Source organism: Osmerus mordax, chromosome 13, assembly GCF_038355195.1.
Source record: "Osmerus mordax isolate fOsmMor3 chromosome 13, fOsmMor3.pri, whole genome shotgun sequence".
In the NCBI taxonomy this organism is placed as follows: Eukaryota; Metazoa; Chordata; class Actinopteri; order Osmeriformes; family Osmeridae; genus Osmerus; species Osmerus mordax.
In genome coordinates, this window is record NC_090062.1 from 14,225,724 (window position 1) to 14,242,909 (window position 17,186).

The window sequence follows — 17,186 nt, forward strand, 5'->3', positions numbered from 1 at the left end:
TATGAATATATCTAATATCTCGTTCACTCATTCGGGTACTAACATTAAATATCTTTGGACTTGAAACATTTCACACATCTTCTTTTCATTTGAATACATCCGAGAGATGCTCGGTTAATTTCTTATCGTTCTAGTCCCTCGGCACCTGGTTTTCTCAGGAGAGATGTAACATTTGCGATCCTTTCCCTCCTCTGTCATATCACCCTCTCCCAGGGATGACCCACCTGGGATGAAACGCATCAAAGCAGCCTTTGTGGACAAAAGAGGGCCATAGAAAAGAATCCCTGGAAAAAAAAACGTGTCCTGAAAGGCCTGAATGCTTCCACAAGGGGATGAAAATGGCCGTGTCCATCACAAACTCATTTTATATTCTGCTCAGTCATACCCGGCAGAAAGCAATCTCAAGTAACAGACTTGATGCTAATAACTCAAACTGGATCATTTAGTAAGGACAATTGTAAATGGAAGATAATAAGGCAACTTTCACCTGCCACCTTCTAAAACGTCTGGGGAGGTGGCCTGGAGATCAGCCTGGTGTCTGAGGCAGCTTGATTAGGCTGCCTTTACTCCACTTTAAAAGGTTCTGTAAGTAAATGGAGATTTTGTACAGACACAATCCAACGTGCATAATAAAATGACTGTGCCCTAATCCATCAGTGGAATCCACAGGTTGGCGAACTCCCGCATAATTCACTGTTGAAGTTGTTAACCAATTTATTTTCCTTCTTTTTGTTCCACCTGTAATGTGGCTCCGAAAAAGTTGGAACAGAGATAGTCCATAGATGAAAGAGTGTGCCAAAAGGGTGCTGTGGGCTTGAAGAGTAATGTTTTCATTCTAACCAGGTAGTACCGGGGTTGGAGCTATGTGTGAAGCAAGGCGTGCAGAGTACAACCGCAGAAGACTTTGACAAAAATAAGCTATAATGAGCTCAGACTAAAGTGGGAGAGGGAGGAGAGTGAGGAAGGGAAGGAATGGTCAATAGCGATAATTTGAGCAATTATTTTTTGGCCTTCGGCAGTTTTCTTCAGACACACACACACTTCCAGCTCATCTGGAAACGTGTCCCTGTCTTCCACAGCCAGAATACCTTCCTCAACCAAAACTAAAAGAAAAAGGACCCCCAGCTGTTCCCTGAGGTCTTCCAGAGAGGCCTGGCCTCAGACAGAAGAGAAGAAGAAGGGTCCTAGAGGGCTGCCTGTTACATCCTGACAAGATCTGTTCAGACAGCTGCTGATTATCTCAACATTCATTTGATGTCAATGAACACACACTTCTTAAGAAGTTCAAAGATTCCAAGGGAGATCTTTTTCAATGACTTCATACGAGCATAAAAAACACACAATTGATTGTGTGAGTTCAATGGAAGGTTAGATAACAATTATTAACAAGTGAGTGACATTTTCAAGTGGGGTGCAATGGCAGTACCACAACCATATGTACTGTATGCTACTTGTGACATTTTCCTTTTGAAAAGCATGTGTTTCCATGGCAACATTTCTGGTTGTTGACTGTGGACTGTTGACAAGAGGCCTCTTGATAAAGGGTCAGGGCCACAACACACACACACACACAAAAAACGTTATTGTGGGTTTCACACTATTGCTAAATTTGTATGTTTAAAAGAAAAAAATCATGTATCCAACAGCAATGCACAACATTGTAAAAGTGGAAAATGTTGTCTATGCATGGAATGTTCACAGTGTAGTCACAGCACTGTCTCCGTGTAGAGTCCCCCTCTCTAAAATAAACCCCCAACGAAACACTATTGCACTGCATTAAGAACGCATTGTATGCATGTATGCATTTGAGCTAAAACACATTCCAGCCGCATGTGACTTGAGGTGCAGGGTCCTTTGAAGAACAGCCATTACTCGCCCAGAGCAACCTTCACAGGGGGGCAAATTACCCACAGGTGTGCCCGTGTATATCATTGAATAGGGGACAGGCGGACTCAAAACAGTGTTTGGGTGCCGGGCTCGTGAAAGGGCAATTCCCTAATTGAGCTGTCACATTCACAGATGCAGTTATAAAACTAAGCAGAGCAATTACTGAAAGCTGGAGGATGGTGGGGTGCGAAACGACTGTTCAATTTGTCCTCCCCCCCCTCCCTTCAAGAATGCCCAGATGGGAGACAGTGAGACAAAGGGGCTCACAAATGGTCTTGGCTGAATCCTGTAGTGAACAAAGACTTCACTAGTCTGTTCATAGCCAGTGTTCAGGCACAATAACATGGGAAGCGATGCTGCTCTCAGTAGAGAAAGGCAATGCTGTTCATTTCTCCTTTCGGCATGACCTAATTTAGCTGTGATGAGGTAAGATCTGATGATGTTACACCAGTAGGATATAGAACTTGACATCATTGTGAAATGATTTTTGATAAATGATTGCTGATAAATGTATGTCTCAATATACTGGAAATCATAGAATTTCCATGTTTCAACCCTTTTCCAAATGACTTGACTGATAATTCTCTTCAGTTTCTTGAAACTATGCAACTATGTTTTCTGCTAAAACAATACCAGGAAAACATAGGTATTAAATACAATTTGAGAATTCAGACGTTCAATTTGGAAGGCACTGGAAAAACAGTGACTATACATTGCCACCTAGTGTATCTCTATGGAAACTACAACACATCGTTTTATTCCAGGTAAGCTTCCATTTGCTTTCATCTCTTACACAAGGTCATTATTACTTGATCTCAGATAATTCAGCCAAAAACAATATCAAGTTGAACATAGTTCTGTTTCAACAAAACAGAACTATTAGATCAAAAGAACAGAAGTAGGTATTAAGTGTAGATAAGGTACACGTATGCTTTTATTCCAAGTTAAACAGAAATCAAAAATGTAAAAAGGAAAATTGTCACCAAGTCTAAAAGACTAGCGGAGCTCTTTTGTGGCTACATAGTGATGGGTAACAGAGTCATCAAATGCCAACAGGCGTTGTCCTTTTCACAGAATCGTGTTTTCAGGGCTGGGCTCCTCTCCCTCCCTGAAGTCAGAGTCCTGGTCCTCCAGCGAAGATGAGCTCCAGGGCTGCCTGAATGTCCCCGTCTGTGGCCTGCAGTGCCCGCAGCATCAGCTCCTCGTCCTGGATGCCCATGTCCCTGAGCTGCTGCATCTGGTTCTGCCAGCGACCCTGAGGACAACCGCAAAAGTAGGAAGGATTTCAACACCCCCCCCGACAACCAAACTCCTAAAAGAAGAGTGTCATTTCTCTCGCTACGAAAACAGACAGGGAACACTGGGTTTCATGTTGAATCATTAAGGACGCAGCTAGGAGCTGTGGGAGTGTTTAGGGATCCAGCGGGGAGAGCTGAATGAGGGGCCCCACCTGGAGGGAGGACATGCTGGAGGCCTGCAGAGCCTGCTGCAGAGCCTGGCTGAACAGGTCGTTACTGACTGGGGTCCCCGCCGGCATGGGGGGCCCTCCACTGGAAGGGTCCTGCTGAAGACGAACAACAAAAACGTCAAGGAGGAGGAAAGGGACATTTGTGGTTCTACAAGTAGAGAGTACCATGGATGGACATATACATTTGTTAGCGGGATTATTAAATGCCCCTTGTTCATAACGGGTTGAGTCGATTTGCGCCTTTAGGCAGAACTACAAGTTGTGATTTAGCCATGGCTTGCTTTATAAAGCAGGCAAACAGGCATGAAGGAATACAATTACAGTTTGATGGAAAATTAGAACAGGCACAGGTTTCCTGGTGATGTAATAATGGAACTCGGTTTTCCTGGCAGAGCCTCTTCATTTTTACCCTTCAAACAGGACAATGCACCATGTCACAAATTCTTGTATTTTCTCTGAATTGGAAAATGACAGCCAGTTATTGGGTGTACTTGAATGACCCGTGAAGTCCTCCGACCACAACCCAATAGAGCTGTGGATTGTTTCCCTCACCTTGTAGAATCCATCGCCACGAAGAATTCCGCCTATTCTGAAGGGTAAACCTGGTAAACGAAGGGTGTACCTAATGAACTAGCCGCCAAGCGTGTGTACGTGTCTCACCTGGCTTCCTGTAGTGGGGGTGACAGCACTGCTCTCAGGGGTGCTAGCCAGAGCCAGGGCAGTGGCCAGTTCACTCTGGGTTATGGGTCGAGGGCCCGTGGCCCCACTGTGACCCAGGGACACAGGCCGTCCAGCAGGGCCCCCTGCTCTGTTGGCTGGGCCGGCCTGGTTCCCCTAGTCAAACACATGACATCCAGAGGTGAGCTGTGTCTTATCGGTTCATACCGTTAACGTCCACCATCACAGCAAGTTCACTTACTGATTGGAAATCCTCGTCGTCATCAGACATCCCCTCGAACATGAAGCCTCCTACACGGGGGATACAAAGGAGACACAACAGTGTTGTAGTAGCATGTGTGCTGTGCTCAGGAGACAGAACGATGCCCAGCTGAGTGGCGCTCACCTGGCATGTCGTTGTAGGAGCTGGAGGAGACATTACGGGAGGAGCTGGCGCTGGACTGAGTGGGCATGCTGCCAGCCACTGAGTGGAGCACCAACATAATGGCATTTACCAGGGCTGGGTGGGACGGGATCAACCTGCGAGAGGCGTGTTTAGCCCAGGGCGTGAACGCATGTGATGACACATCCACAACATAGATATCACATTGTGAATGATATGGGTATGGGACATCCAGTCATTACAGCAAAATCACTTACATATCCAGCATGTTTGGGTCTGTGAATTGTACAAATAGATCTTTGTCTTGGAGCACTCCTGCAAGAATCAGAACAGCGTTGTTAGGCATTATGTCATTACATTGTTAGAGCTGCATGTAACTCTGTGGTTTGACACTTGCTATTAGAAAGCAGGGCTTGGTCGTGATACTTGCCTAGTGCTACTGGGTCCGACCTTAAGCCTGGTGTTGCAATGATGATCTGGTCCAAAGACTCTTTATTGGTTAACATCTTATAAACCTGCAGAGAAAACAAAAGGTTATGCTACAGACTAAAGGCTGATTGAAGGCTGGTTCTCCTCAGCTGTCTACTTACAGACTCTCTGTAGACGGCATTGGAGTGAAGAGTTGTCTGCAGCACACGGAACTCCCTGGCTGCAGTCGCTCTGTTCACTGGCTCTACAGATGAGACAAGGACCAAGAGATAGTAGAGGTACAGGTGAGTATAGATCAACAGCAGAGCCTAATGCTCCTCTTTGTGGGAATCAACTCAAACTTCTTTTAGCAAGCTAGATTGTTTAGTAAACCAGGAATTGACAGAGTGACCTGACTTACACATCTTGTTTGACTGAAATTCAAACAAGAAGTGTATCTCACCGGGTCTGATGTCAGGTTCTGGCCAGGTTTTCTTGAGGATGTGGAGAGTAGATCCTGGCTGGATCCCACAGGCCTCGAGGGTCAGGTCATCTTTCAGCTTACGACCACAGTGCACCAGTTCTGAAAGTACATATCGTCAGACATAATCTATCTGCGTGTACCCCCTAACAGAAATGTTATGCTAGTGATACAAACAATACAAACCTATCAGTTCAGGGTCCGGTAGCGAATCGGGGAGTTGTGCTGCTACAAGTTGCTTCAGAGTCGAAACTCTGTAACCTCCGGGTGGCACATCTCCAGGCATCGTCTCGGGAAAGTGGAAAATTGATTTGGGCTGATCCATCAGCTTTAATGACAACAGCCATTCTGCTGAAGCCATGTCTACTTTTTGCAAAAAAATAAGTTAATGTAGCTTGTCATTCAACGTTATGTTGTACAGTGAGCTTAATGTAGTTAACAGTATACAATAGCAATGTGCCGACTGGCTTTGTAGAGCAGATAGCTATTTAGCTACCGTAAAGGTAGCACTTACGCTAGCTAACATTAGCATAGCAAAATAACATTTGGATGCTTGGATATGACAGCTAGCACTACACAAGATAATTCAAAATGTATAATGGCATTAGTAAAACTCTAAACGGCCAGCCTTGTATATGTTCAGTCGAATTTGTCAAAGGGACAAACCCATCGAATGTAAACATGTGTTTTCTACAAACTCACCGCTTTGTTGACAATCCATGTAGCTAGCTAGCTACTTCCTGATTAGTCACGTGGTTTGTTACAATTCCGACGGAATCGGACAGAAAAAAGTGAAATGCTAAACATTTGCAAAATCGCCAGTATTTATTTGGCTAAAAGGTTTTGTTATTTCTCCTGGGCAGTGACTAGATGAGTGGCCTTCACCAGACATAAAACAACTATTTATATGTTACTGATTTGTTGATAGGCCACAATTTTCCCAGTCCCACTACCAGCAAACTATATAAGGGTCCGCTATAGGCATAGCCTATGCAAGATTTGATCTATACCTAGGCCTATGCTAACACCTATTGTAACCTACACATAATTTTAGGTAAGTTTGGATCGGCCATTTTATAAGAAATAGCCAACTTTCATATACGCGATTGAGAGAAGGGGGAGGTGGAGAAAAGCAAAACCATGATAATAAATAAATAAAAACCAAATAGCTTTTCATGCTGTGTTCGTCATCAGGGATGTTCTGACCGTTAGATTTTCCATTTGCCTTTCCTGGCCTGTCTTGTCTGAGATAGCCATTAAATATAGCATGAACACGTTATAATTTAATAACTTAACATAATGTAAATTAAGCTATAGGCTACTGTAGAGCGGCACTTTATGGACACATCCTGCTATTCCAAGGCATAAACCTTTGCTATTACTCGGTAAAAAAAGAAAAAAAGAAAGAAAGAAAACCACCTTGAAAATTATTAAAAACGGGGATCAGTCTACAGTCATAGCCTCAACCGAAGTTTTACTTGTAATATTCCCCAGCGGTGGGGTAGGGGCAGACACTTTCCCGTGTGTGACATCATACTGGACAAAGCACCAAGGAGTGGTTTCTTCGAGGGAATCTTTCTGAACCTAACGTTTATATAAACTGTGCTGTCCTAATCCCACACAAAGGGACATTTACTTGTTCAAAAGAGTTTCAATGTGGCATTAATTTGAACGAATAAACAACTCCAAGACTTAAGCTCTTGTGCGAAGTCTGTTCAAATCCCTGCCGCTGGATGGCCGGGCTTTTTTAAATTGCATTCTCCTAACATGGTAAGTTCTCGTGAATTTGATTTATAAATAAATGTATCTAAGCTATTTTAAAAAATCTGTGGAAATTGCGTCTTTTAGATGTGATATTCTTCCTGTACAAGACTGAATAACTCTTTGTCTACAAGCCTTCAAGCAACAGCTGTAATAGGTAGGGGCACGAAAGAACCAACTGAAAAGGGTATCATAGCTGCATTTACTTGAACAAAACGCATTGGTTTGTAAACGGCTACCAATGATCAGTGCGATTTCATGATTCATCGTAGTTTGAAGAGTCTGATAAGATTACTATTCATGCCTTCCTTTTATATATTTGTCATGATGCTAATGGTTTGGGGGTTTTGAATGAAATGGAATGCGCCTGTCTGTCTATATCCTATAGAACGCGCCCCCATCAGACAATAAATTGAAACGCACTCTTCATCAGTCACAAGTACATTGTCTTAATGTCCCCTTAAGACTATACCCACAGTTTCACAGAATGTAACTGTACTGTTCTTCATTATACCGTATAGTTCCACTGGCTATAGATATATAAACTGAATAATAACAATAATTTCTAAACTGGATCTCTTACTACCATTCTTATTATTCCCTGCTTTATTCCATGGCTTTTAGGGTCCCTGTGGGTAGAGTTTCATGGCGTCAGCTGCAAATCTGTTCTCATATTATTATTCTGGACTCTACGCTGCAGTGGAATATTTGGATGCAGAATCAGTGGTCTGATATTGCCCGTACCACATGACCGTTAGAGCAGCTGTGCTTTTTGGCAGGTACAGTTTCCTGGTAGGACACAATAGTAGTCTTTGATATCCAGCTACCAAAACTGCTTTAGAGGAACTGATAACTGGAGATAATCCTGTTATCCTTTTTAGTATCTTTTGATTGTCATTATTGAAGAGTCAATAATCTTGATAATAAAAATAATATAATAATTATTAATAATTATTAAGTGCGAGACACACAAACTATTTACTGAGGTTATACAGGTGGTAAACACATCTTAGTTTTGCCTTTTGGAACAATGCAATTGCCTGCTTGTGCAAGGGCAGCTGTCTACATAGTCTTACTGTTCTGAATGTAGCCCTGCCTCTAGACTGCAGCTGTGGTCAAATGAGTGTGACCTCAGACCCCCAAGCCAGCCAATGACATGACAGCAAGTGGAGAGAGGAAGAGGTAGATCCATTAGTCTTTCGGGAGCAGACAGACATGCGACACGGAGAGAACACTGAGTAATTCAATAAAAACCCTTTGATGACTTCCTGGTGTGTTGGAAACAGGCTCAGGCAGAAATACTCAACCATTGCTTTGTTCAACAACCTAAATGCTGATCTTAGGGAAAAAAGTTTGAAACGAGAACTTACTTGACCATATGTCAACAAATCTGACAATGACGCAATCTGGGTGTGTTCTGTATTTTCACTGAGCCCAGACTGAATAATCTTCAGAAAGTCAGCCATTAAAATCTTGACGACAGATATGATATAGATTCTTGGACATTTCAGGACAGTGTCCAGACGTCCAGTGATGTGTGTGAAGCTTGACATGTGGTCCACATCCTTTCTGCAAATATCATAAGGAAGCTTGTTTCAAAAGGGTTTGTCTTTGTCCAAGTTATGACCACATGTCTATCTGCGCTAATATGACTCATTTAACATCACACACACCTGGTTGGATGGAAACTCTTTGAAATGTTGATATACTTGTTTGTTTCATCTCGTGATCATTTGACCCATTTGTTGTTCGGAAAATAAAAGGAGAAACAGAAATTTCTGTTTTGGTTGTCATTTTGGCGACCATCTCAATCTCAGGACTACACTTAGTTGGTAACAACAGCTTTTAACTGCTCAAAACAGTGCCAGTCTGCTCACCACACCCTGGTGTTGTCTGAGCCTCGCTATTCCCACTGCCACCTGTCAACCTGCTGTCACGGTGACCTGGGTTGGCATAACCTGTGAACAGTGTCGCTCTTCTCACGCTCCCAGATCCTCTCCATGGATGTCTGCAGGTTAAGTCAGGACAGGAAGGGAGGGGGCCGAGAACAGACAAAGAGAGACACAACTGATGAGAGACAATCCTGCAATTGCCAGGAAAGTACAGTAATAAAGAGGAAACAGACATTTTCCTGAAGTTGTGATGATGTCAACATGCAGCTGTTATTAAACCAGATACAAGTCATAAGATTTGCTGTGGTATTATTTTTAAATTGGATGCATAATGGAGTGTACATAGGTCTAAGTGCCAAGTCCGTACCTCTTTCCATCAGATTAGTAATGAACTGTAACTTGATCTCTAATTTCACGCTGTATAGTCTCATATCCCGTTGTTAGAAGATAGGAGGGATCAGCTTTGTAGTTCATACATATGTAAGCACACACACACACACACACACACACATGCTGTGTGCTTTTTATTGTCTCTGACGTCTCACACAGCAAGCAATGGAAAAGAGGCGATTGTTTTGTCTGGCAGGAGTCAGAAGAGTGCAACACATCTAACATGCCCCCACTGGTGGGCGTCCTCAGGCCTCCATTAGCATGACTCAACTGTTTCCTGTCCGTCAGCCCTGGAAGTCCCCCCGACTCTGCTTTTATGGCCTGAAAGAAGTGCCTCGTACAGCATACACGCTCTCTTTCTTCCTCTCCCTCTCTCTTTGTCTCTTCCCCCTTCTCTCTCTTTCCATTCTTCAGAGTCTCATGCCCCCTACAAAGGATTTTCCTACAGTATGAATGCAGGGAACTCATTTTGTTTACATTACATGTTCCTCCTCATCACACGTTCCTCCCTCTTAATGATGTTGTATTTCATTTTGATCCGATGACTCAGGAGGGTGGTCTGATCAGGCGTGTGTGTGCTTGTGTGTCTGTTTTGTTCCCGCAGAGCTACGTGTAAAGAAGTCCACCCACGGTTCAGATTCCCCAGGATGACCATGCTGCCACTCCTGCTGCTGCCGCTGCTGGCTGGCCAGGTTCTCGGTGGGTGGCACCCCCCCCCTCAACCTGCCATTACCTCCACATCACACACAGCGCCACGGGAAGCGCTGTCGCTTCAAACACAACACACACTACGGGAGTCGAGTCATGTAATATCTTCAAAGCTTGTCCAAACAACAGCTCAAATGAGAAAACTTCCCAAACTAATACCAAGACGTATAAACTTTCGACTATTAAAACTTCAGGGATTCGGTCCATTTTCATATTCCTTCCTTGTAAAAGTCGGCCTTTTAGAGAGTTGGGGGTTTACGAGATGTGTGGGAGGATGAGATTCAGACAGCAAAGCTGAATTTGTCCCTCTCTCATGCTGGGGTCAGAATAGAGCACCTCTATGGTTGGGCGAGGCCCTGTCTCAATACAGCTGCCGTTGTCATTTTTTCCCCACTGAGTTAGAGACTGTGGTGGGGGAGTCAATCTCTGGTATTTTAGGAGGAGGATTGTGGTTTGCAAGCCCTGCCTCAGCCGCAGGCTGGACGGGGGAAGCTGCTTGGGGCGGGGCGCAGGGCGCTAGACTCAGCAGAAAACGGGCCAGAATGAAGCAGGACTCGGTTGAGTGAAAGAGGAACCGAGGTTGATTAGGGCCCAGTCCACCAGCCTTAGCGGGCATGTGGCCTCCTCATTAAAGGCTGCTTGGCGGGAGGCTGTCTCGCTCCCTCACATTAAGAGGGTTGGATGGGGGTGGGGTGGCTGGGACTGGGGGTGGTCACCTGTCTGTAGTGCTTTGTAGCTCTTTTGCAGTTAATAGAGGTTCTGTACCTCACACAATTCGATACATGGTCTTGCTCGTGGTTCTGGCTGGAAGGCAGTGTTGTTAGAGCACAATCTATTAATTGAACTGAATTGGACAGTGTGGAACCTGATGCACACTTCCCATGAAGTTGATATTGAATGTTATTGTATACATTTACAAGACATACGTAACTGAATGGCTATGTTACACAGGAAGTGTGTGTGTGCCTGCCTGTTTTTGTATGTTTGTGTATGCCTGCTTTCCCTGTGTGTGTCTGTGTTTGTGTGTGACAGTGTGCCGGTGTGTGTGAGAGAATCTGTGTATTTGCCTGCGGATGGTGGTGTTTTCCTGTGTGTGTGCATGTGTGACGTTCTTTTTTTGAACGTTCACAGTGTTTGCGTGTAAAACTGTGTGTGTATGTGTGACAGAGAGAGAGAGAGAGTTTGTCTGTGTGACAGAGAGAGAGAGAGAGTTTGTCTGTGTGACCCTGGGTCCTGCGGGCCTGTTGTCTCCAGTTACCTGATTCGGATTAGGGAGCTGTAATCCCACTTGTCTTGTGCAGTGTCACTCCTCTGTTACACCATTAAAGTCCCATATCTCCACACCGGATTACGCTCTGCTGCAGCCTGCTTTCCCTGCACTCTCCCCATCCAGGGAACAGTTAGTTAGGAGCACAAAAAAATAACTCTAGCAGAGAGATTGTGCTCTGAGGCTGTCAGTACACAGCAGCTACTACATTGCCTTTCGCTGGCTCTGTCTCTGAGTCAGAAGAGGGGAACGGATGATGTATCACTCTTACTGTACCCGCTCCCTGCGGTAAACTCATCCGGCGCTGCACAGCACAGCTGTTGTGTCTACTGTTCAGTATTGAGCCTCATGCCTAATGGGCTTTTGCTTGACGCGTCGACAGGTCTGCTCCCATCAACAGCCTGGTAACAACAGTCATAGAATCAGCACTCAAGTGGCGGTGTGTTCGTCGGTTGTAGTACGACATGAAGTTAAGTGGCGGTTCACTGCTCTATGCTAAGCCTCGGCCAAGAAACAGAGTGAAACAACAGAAGTACCAGGACACTTGCTTCCTAATTGCTGGTTGGTTCGCTCTCAATTTCGACAGCACTGCCACCAGCCTTGCCAGGTCTTGCCATTTCCAGATTTTAGCATCCACGCATTATCTGGAAAATTGCATTCATACAAATGCCCAAAAAATAAATTGTAAACTGACCTAGATTCCGTTTTAATGATGACGGGAGCTTTGAGGTAATTCAAATTAATTAGGAAAATTGAATATTTCACGTTTAGTGTGGCGGTCGGCGCCAGACAGTACGGGTGGACCCCGGAGCGTGAATAAGACCCGCTCACGCCCGACTCTCTTGTGTACCCTTTGAGTTCATCTAACTGCCGATGCCCTCTCCCTGTCCTCCTTTTGCCTTTTCACAGCAATTGATTCTGCAGAGAGAGGGGACGCGTTAGCACACGCTGAAATTCAATTTAGGGTTATTACCCCGTATCACTGATGTTCTTGCTAATTTGATTGCAGCCAGTGAAGTATCCTTTTAAAAACAATCAAGGACAGGCTCCACTAAGATTGCTTTTGCTGCGATGCATACTTAATGTCAGTCCGCTGGTTTGCTCTCTGTGTACCCCCCCATCCCCTCCTATGGCTTCACTGCACCCATTGAAACAGAGTGCATTGCCCACCAAGCACCTCATAATTATTTCAAGAAGTACTGAAACAGCTTCCTAGTGGAATTGCTTAAAAATTGATAAGGATAATGTGTCGAGATTGCAGTTTTGGTTTGAATTGCCTAAAGCCATATGATGGCTTTGTGTGTGCTGGGCTGTGATTAAGAGGATGAACGAAACACTGATCTGGGCATAGAAAGCATGGGACTGCGTCGCCTCCCCCAGCTATCTGCCTGTCTGACAGGAGTGTGTGTGTGTGTGTGTGTGTGTGTGGGGGGGGGGGGGGGTCTGCGAGGTGCCATGTCTCAGTAGAAGTAGGGTCAGTCAGACCCAGACAGAAACCCAGACAGACAGAAAACCTGCCAGGCCCTGTGGTAACACACACCTCCAGCAGATCTGACTGATGGACAGAGGGCAGTGTTGGTTAGAGCCTGTGGAGGATCTGAAAGTTGAATACATGACCCTAACCCTCCCTGGCATGTCTTTTGTTATTACCAGGGTCAGATGTCAACCACTTGTCTTATAGGAGGGATTAAAACCCAACCCTTCTGCCACCCTGGAATAATAGAATTTGGCTTCTTCATCAACCTCTGTGGCTTCCCTGTAATCATATGCATGGAGAGTCGCCTCGCCTTAACCCTCCGTCATTAGGATTTAAGAGCCGAAAGATCTCAATCCCCTCCTCCTCCTCTTAGTTCCTCCTCAGCGTCTCTCCACCCTCCCTCCCTCCCTCCCTCCCTCCCTCCCTCCCTCCCTCCCTCCCTCCCTCCCTCCCTCCCTCCCTCCCTCCCTCCCTCCCTCCCTCCCTCCCTCCCTCCCTCCCTCCCTCCCTCCCTCCCTCCCTCCCGCTCTCTCTCTCTGTTCCTCCCTGGTTGTCTGTCTCTCCCGTCAGGGAGGTAAAGGCTTGTCCTTATCTCCTGGCTCTTCTGCAACTGGCCCTATTATCAGTCTGCCGGAGCCCATTAATAGGTTATTGACGGGATATGAGACCAGCTCCCTCTGATAAAGCACCCGTCTGCAGAGAGGAGAAGATGGAGAGAGCATTAAAGACAAGAGGGAGACAGGGAGAAAGTGACGAGAGAAAATCTGAAATAGAGCGAGAGAGAGAGAGAGACAATAGAGGAGAGAGGAAACGCTGTGCATCTTGATTTATGACTGTTGCTGAAAATAAGCGAGCTGGACTGTCCTGTCTGCCCCAGAAGCTAGACACTCCTTTGCTAATATATCTCTCACTGAGGGAAGGGTCCTTTCCTCCATGATAGCTGTGTGTAGCATGGCTTAGACTGGATTAAGTGGTGATTGTCCAATGCGTCCTAACTCCCCTTTCCACCACCACCACCACCACCATAAACTCTGCTGGAACCAGACCAACACAATCCCCTCCATTTTGTGCCTCCTTCACAGAGGTTGTGTGAAATATGAAAGCCATATTACATGTGCCACCACATACCTTATGTTATCCAGATGTCTTGTTTTACGGATATCCCTCTCTGTAGAGATCAGAAAGTCCACATTCGTCCAAAAGGGGCCACAAGGTTTTAATTTGCAAATTGTTTAGAAAGCTATGAGGTAGCAGAAATGCTATGGTATGACAGAAGTATCAAAGGCCTTTCAGAGGTGTGCAACTAATGTCTGAAACTGCAGTTCTTTTAAACACCAGATGGGGGCATTGTTGTCAAAGCATTTTGACCTTAGTTCATGCCTCACAAGGCAGAACAGCAGCTACAGTAGGTTTTCTGTGTGTTTTGTATCTGTTTGCTTTACTAAGTAAACATCACTACGGCAATTTGCCCTCCAGTGTTGCTGCGTGATTTGCTTTGTGTTCTGTGTGCACCCATGTGATCAAAAGGGTGTTTTTCTATGCCATGCTTCAAACAGGAGTCCATCAGGCTACTGAACATTTGTATCTTGTTCATGAGGGACTCTATTGTCTGTTGGTGGTGTGGCTGCTATCGAACAGGACTCATTTAACATGTGTTTAGTGGAGAGTCCTAGATGATAATCTATGTGCAGCTCAATGCTATCGATAGAGAGAGAGAGAGGTACTTCAAAAAGCAGGTTTCTGTTGGGTTTGTATAGTGGATAATGGGTATAAGCATGGTGTTATTGAACACTGTTGTGTGTGTGTGTGTGTGTGTTAATGTAGGAGTGGAAGGAGGCCTTGGGTGTTATGGAATATATATATATATATATATATATATATATATATGAACCTGTGTGTTATGTAACTATGTACTATTCTCAGTATTGAGCCAGAGGACGCTGAATTGTGAATGTTCACCCGACATTCCACTAGGTCTGTTGTGGATGAGAAATAATTGGGGTGGTGAACACTAAGATTGAGCATAAACAATTATAGCAGTTATAGCTCTCTTTCCCTTTCTCCCTCTCCTTCTGTCTTTCCCTTTTTCTTCTTTCTTTCTTTCTTTCTTTCTTTCTTTCTTTCTTTCTTTCTTTCTCTCTCTCTCTCTCTCTCTCTCTCTCTCTCTCTCTCTCTCTCTCTCTCTCTCTCTCTCTCTCTCTCTCTCTCTCTCTCTCTCTCTCTCTCTCTCTCTCTCTCTTTCACTCACACACTCTCTCTCTCACTCATTCTCTCACTCTAACACTCTCTCTCTCTCTCAAAGGGCATGCTGATGTGAACCTGTCTGTTTTGGAGCAGTGTTGTAACAGAGTGTAACATTGTCAGAATGCCCTGTGCCCAGTGTCGATTGCTGCTTCAGAGCGTGTGCTGCTGTGGAGCTGTCAGGAGCTCCACCTGAGAGGAATAACAATCCGTGCATGTGTCTGTCTTCCTGTGTGTGCGTGTGCGCACGTGGGCCTGTGTCTGTACCCGGCTACTTGGGCACAACCTGGTGTGTTCATCTCTGTTTGTTGGCACGTGCCCGCGTGTGTGTGTGGAGGTGGGAGGAGACGTGGGCGTGCGTGTGCACGCACGCACGCGCCGGGAGGAGTGAGGTGAGATGTCACCGCCGCCGTGGCTCGGTGAATTTGTTTACCAACAGCCGTGTGTGTCACCCTGTCAGCCAGCCTGTGTGAGGCCTCTGATCCTCCCACCCCCTGTCTAGCTGCCTGCCACGCTGCCTCTCAGAGCCCCACGCTGCCTCTCACACCAGGGCCCCGCGTCTGGGAGCGCTGATCTGGATGAGGGGTCGGCGCCACCCATCACCGATGGGACGATGGAGGTTGGGGGGGGATTTGAGGGTGGAAGGGAGAGCTGAATGAGGATAGTGAGGGATGGGATGTGCGTATTGCAATATCGTCAGGGGCCGTCGTCGGGGGCCGTTGTCGGGGGCCGTCGTCGGGGGCCGTCGTCGGGGGCCGTGCTCGGGGCTCCTGCGGGGGGAAAGGTGGCAGTGTTCGCTGGGGCTTTAATGAGTTTATTTCATGTTGGCTGTGAAAGTTCCCTGGCTCTGTCTTGCGGGCACTCAAACAGAGCCAGGGCCCATAAACACAAAGTGGAGGGTGTAAATCCAGACAGCCTGCCGTCTCCCCTCCCCAGCCTGCTCTCAGCATCTCTTCATCGACTCTCAGGGGGAGAGCCCTGGGCTGGCCGTGCTCACTTACACACACACACACACACACACACACACTCACACGCACACACACACACACACTCACACGCACACACACGCCAAGGGTCTGCTGTCTAGAGGACACAGCATCTCAGATTGCTTCTGTCTCTGAATACTTTGACACTATAACTCCCACAACCTAGGTGTGCTGTGTGTGTGTACACCGTGTTCTAAAAACAAAAACAAAAAAAACAACGCTTTTTGAAAAAGCAGCGATTCGTTTAAATGGTTGCTATTTCGCCTCTCAAGGTTTAGGATCAGAGGCTCTTGTTTCCATGACGTCAAAGAACAAGTGCCCCTCCCCCCTGCAGCACGGTGTGAAACGGTCCTCCCACAGCGATGTCCTCCTCCGTGCTGCGTGGCGGGGTGTTAATGTGCTGCCCCCTAAGGAGCAGGCAGGGAAAATATCACCAGTCAAAGAAAGGAGAGAGTGTTAAAAAGGAAGAGAGGCAGAAAGGGAAGGGTTGAGGGAGTGGGGGGGGGTGATACATTTGTCTTTTCCCTGACATGGTGCTAGTCCTGTGGTTAGGGATTACTGTGTGAGACAGTCTCCCTCTCATCTCTCTCTCTCTCTCTCTCCCTCTCTCCCCCTCGCCTGTTTCCTGATATCGTCTTTAAGTGTACACTCAGTAGCTGCCCTCTTGCTCTTCCCTCCTCTCCTCTCTTGCTCTTTCATCCCTCCATCCCGTATGAACCCGCTGCCGTGAGTCGTCTCCGCCTGCTTGGGGAGGGATCTAATTGCTCTCTGTCCACCCCCCCCCCCCCACCCCCCCACCCACGACCACGTGGACACTCCTAAGGGGGCAGTCACTGACACTCTGGGCCGCCCCAAAACTGCCTGCTTCCACATTCCCCTCCCCAAACGCCGCCCAGCACCGGCACAGATGCCCTTAAAAGCGTACGAGTGTGTAGCCAGCGAGGCTCAGGACAGCGCGGCTCTGCCTCTCAGCGACGCGGCCTCGGAACACCTAATAGAGGCAGCGGCGGCTTTTGTAATCACTGTCACAGGACCCCCCCAAAAAAATCAAAACACAGCTTTCTCATTTTCTCAACAGGGGCAGAGAGAATTGTGGTGTATAACCGTTCGCAGCACACAGTTGTGATTGCCAGGAACTGCTGCTTGTGTTCTTGGGTTCT

General features: G+C 46.3%; 2 protein-coding genes across 6 annotated transcripts in view; one reads left to right on the top strand and one right to left on the bottom strand.

Annotated features, from left to right (window-relative positions):
* Positions 1 to 2,792: 2,792 nt before the first annotated feature.
* Positions 2,793 to 6,158, bottom strand: LOC136955009 (ubiquitin-like protein 7). Of its 3 annotated transcripts, XM_067248567.1 has the most exons (11): positions 6,007 to 6,158; positions 5,491 to 5,667; positions 5,287 to 5,406; positions 5,006 to 5,088; positions 4,846 to 4,930; positions 4,673 to 4,730; positions 4,419 to 4,552; positions 4,275 to 4,324; positions 4,016 to 4,189; positions 3,338 to 3,451; positions 2,793 to 3,142 (listed from the first exon to the last, which is right to left on the bottom strand). In XM_067248567.1, the coding sequence occupies exons 1-11, from the start codon at positions 6,023 to 6,025 to the stop codon at positions 3,002 to 3,004; spliced, it is 1,155 nt and encodes a 384-aa protein (XP_067104668.1). In that variant the 5' UTR covers positions 6,026 to 6,158; the 3' UTR covers positions 2,793 to 3,001. The 3 variants fall into 3 exon arrangements, with proteins under 3 accessions (XP_067104668.1, XP_067104669.1, XP_067104667.1); XM_067248568.1 differs by lacking the exon at positions 6,007 to 6,158 and having other exon boundaries at positions 3,338 to 3,448; positions 5,491 to 5,670; XM_067248566.1 differs by lacking the exon at positions 6,007 to 6,158 and having other exon boundaries at positions 5,491 to 5,670.
* Positions 6,159 to 6,591: 433 nt separating this feature from the next.
* Positions 6,592 to 17,186, top strand: part of cd276 (CD276 molecule) — a 49,129-nt gene continuing 38,534 nt past the window's right edge. For all 3 annotated transcript variants that reach the window (XM_067248569.1, XM_067248570.1, XM_067248571.1), the window contains exons 1-2: positions 6,592 to 7,074; positions 9,952 to 10,046. In XM_067248569.1, coding sequence (XP_067104670.1) covers positions 9,995 to 10,046 — 52 coding nt within the window. In that variant the 5' untranslated portion in view covers positions 6,592 to 7,074; positions 9,952 to 9,994. The remainder of the gene's footprint in view (positions 7,075 to 9,951; positions 10,047 to 17,186) is intronic.

Coding starts and splice junctions, on each gene's coding strand:
- LOC136955009 (XM_067248567.1), bottom strand. Junction 4,553..4,672: donor GACCCAAACATGCTGGATAT/GTAAGTGATTTT, acceptor CGCCTCTCGCAG/GTTGATCCCGTCCCACCCAG. Junction 4,190..4,274: donor ACGACGAGGATTTCCAATCA/GTAAGTGAACTT, acceptor GTGTTTGACTAG/GGGAACCAGGCCGGCCCAGC.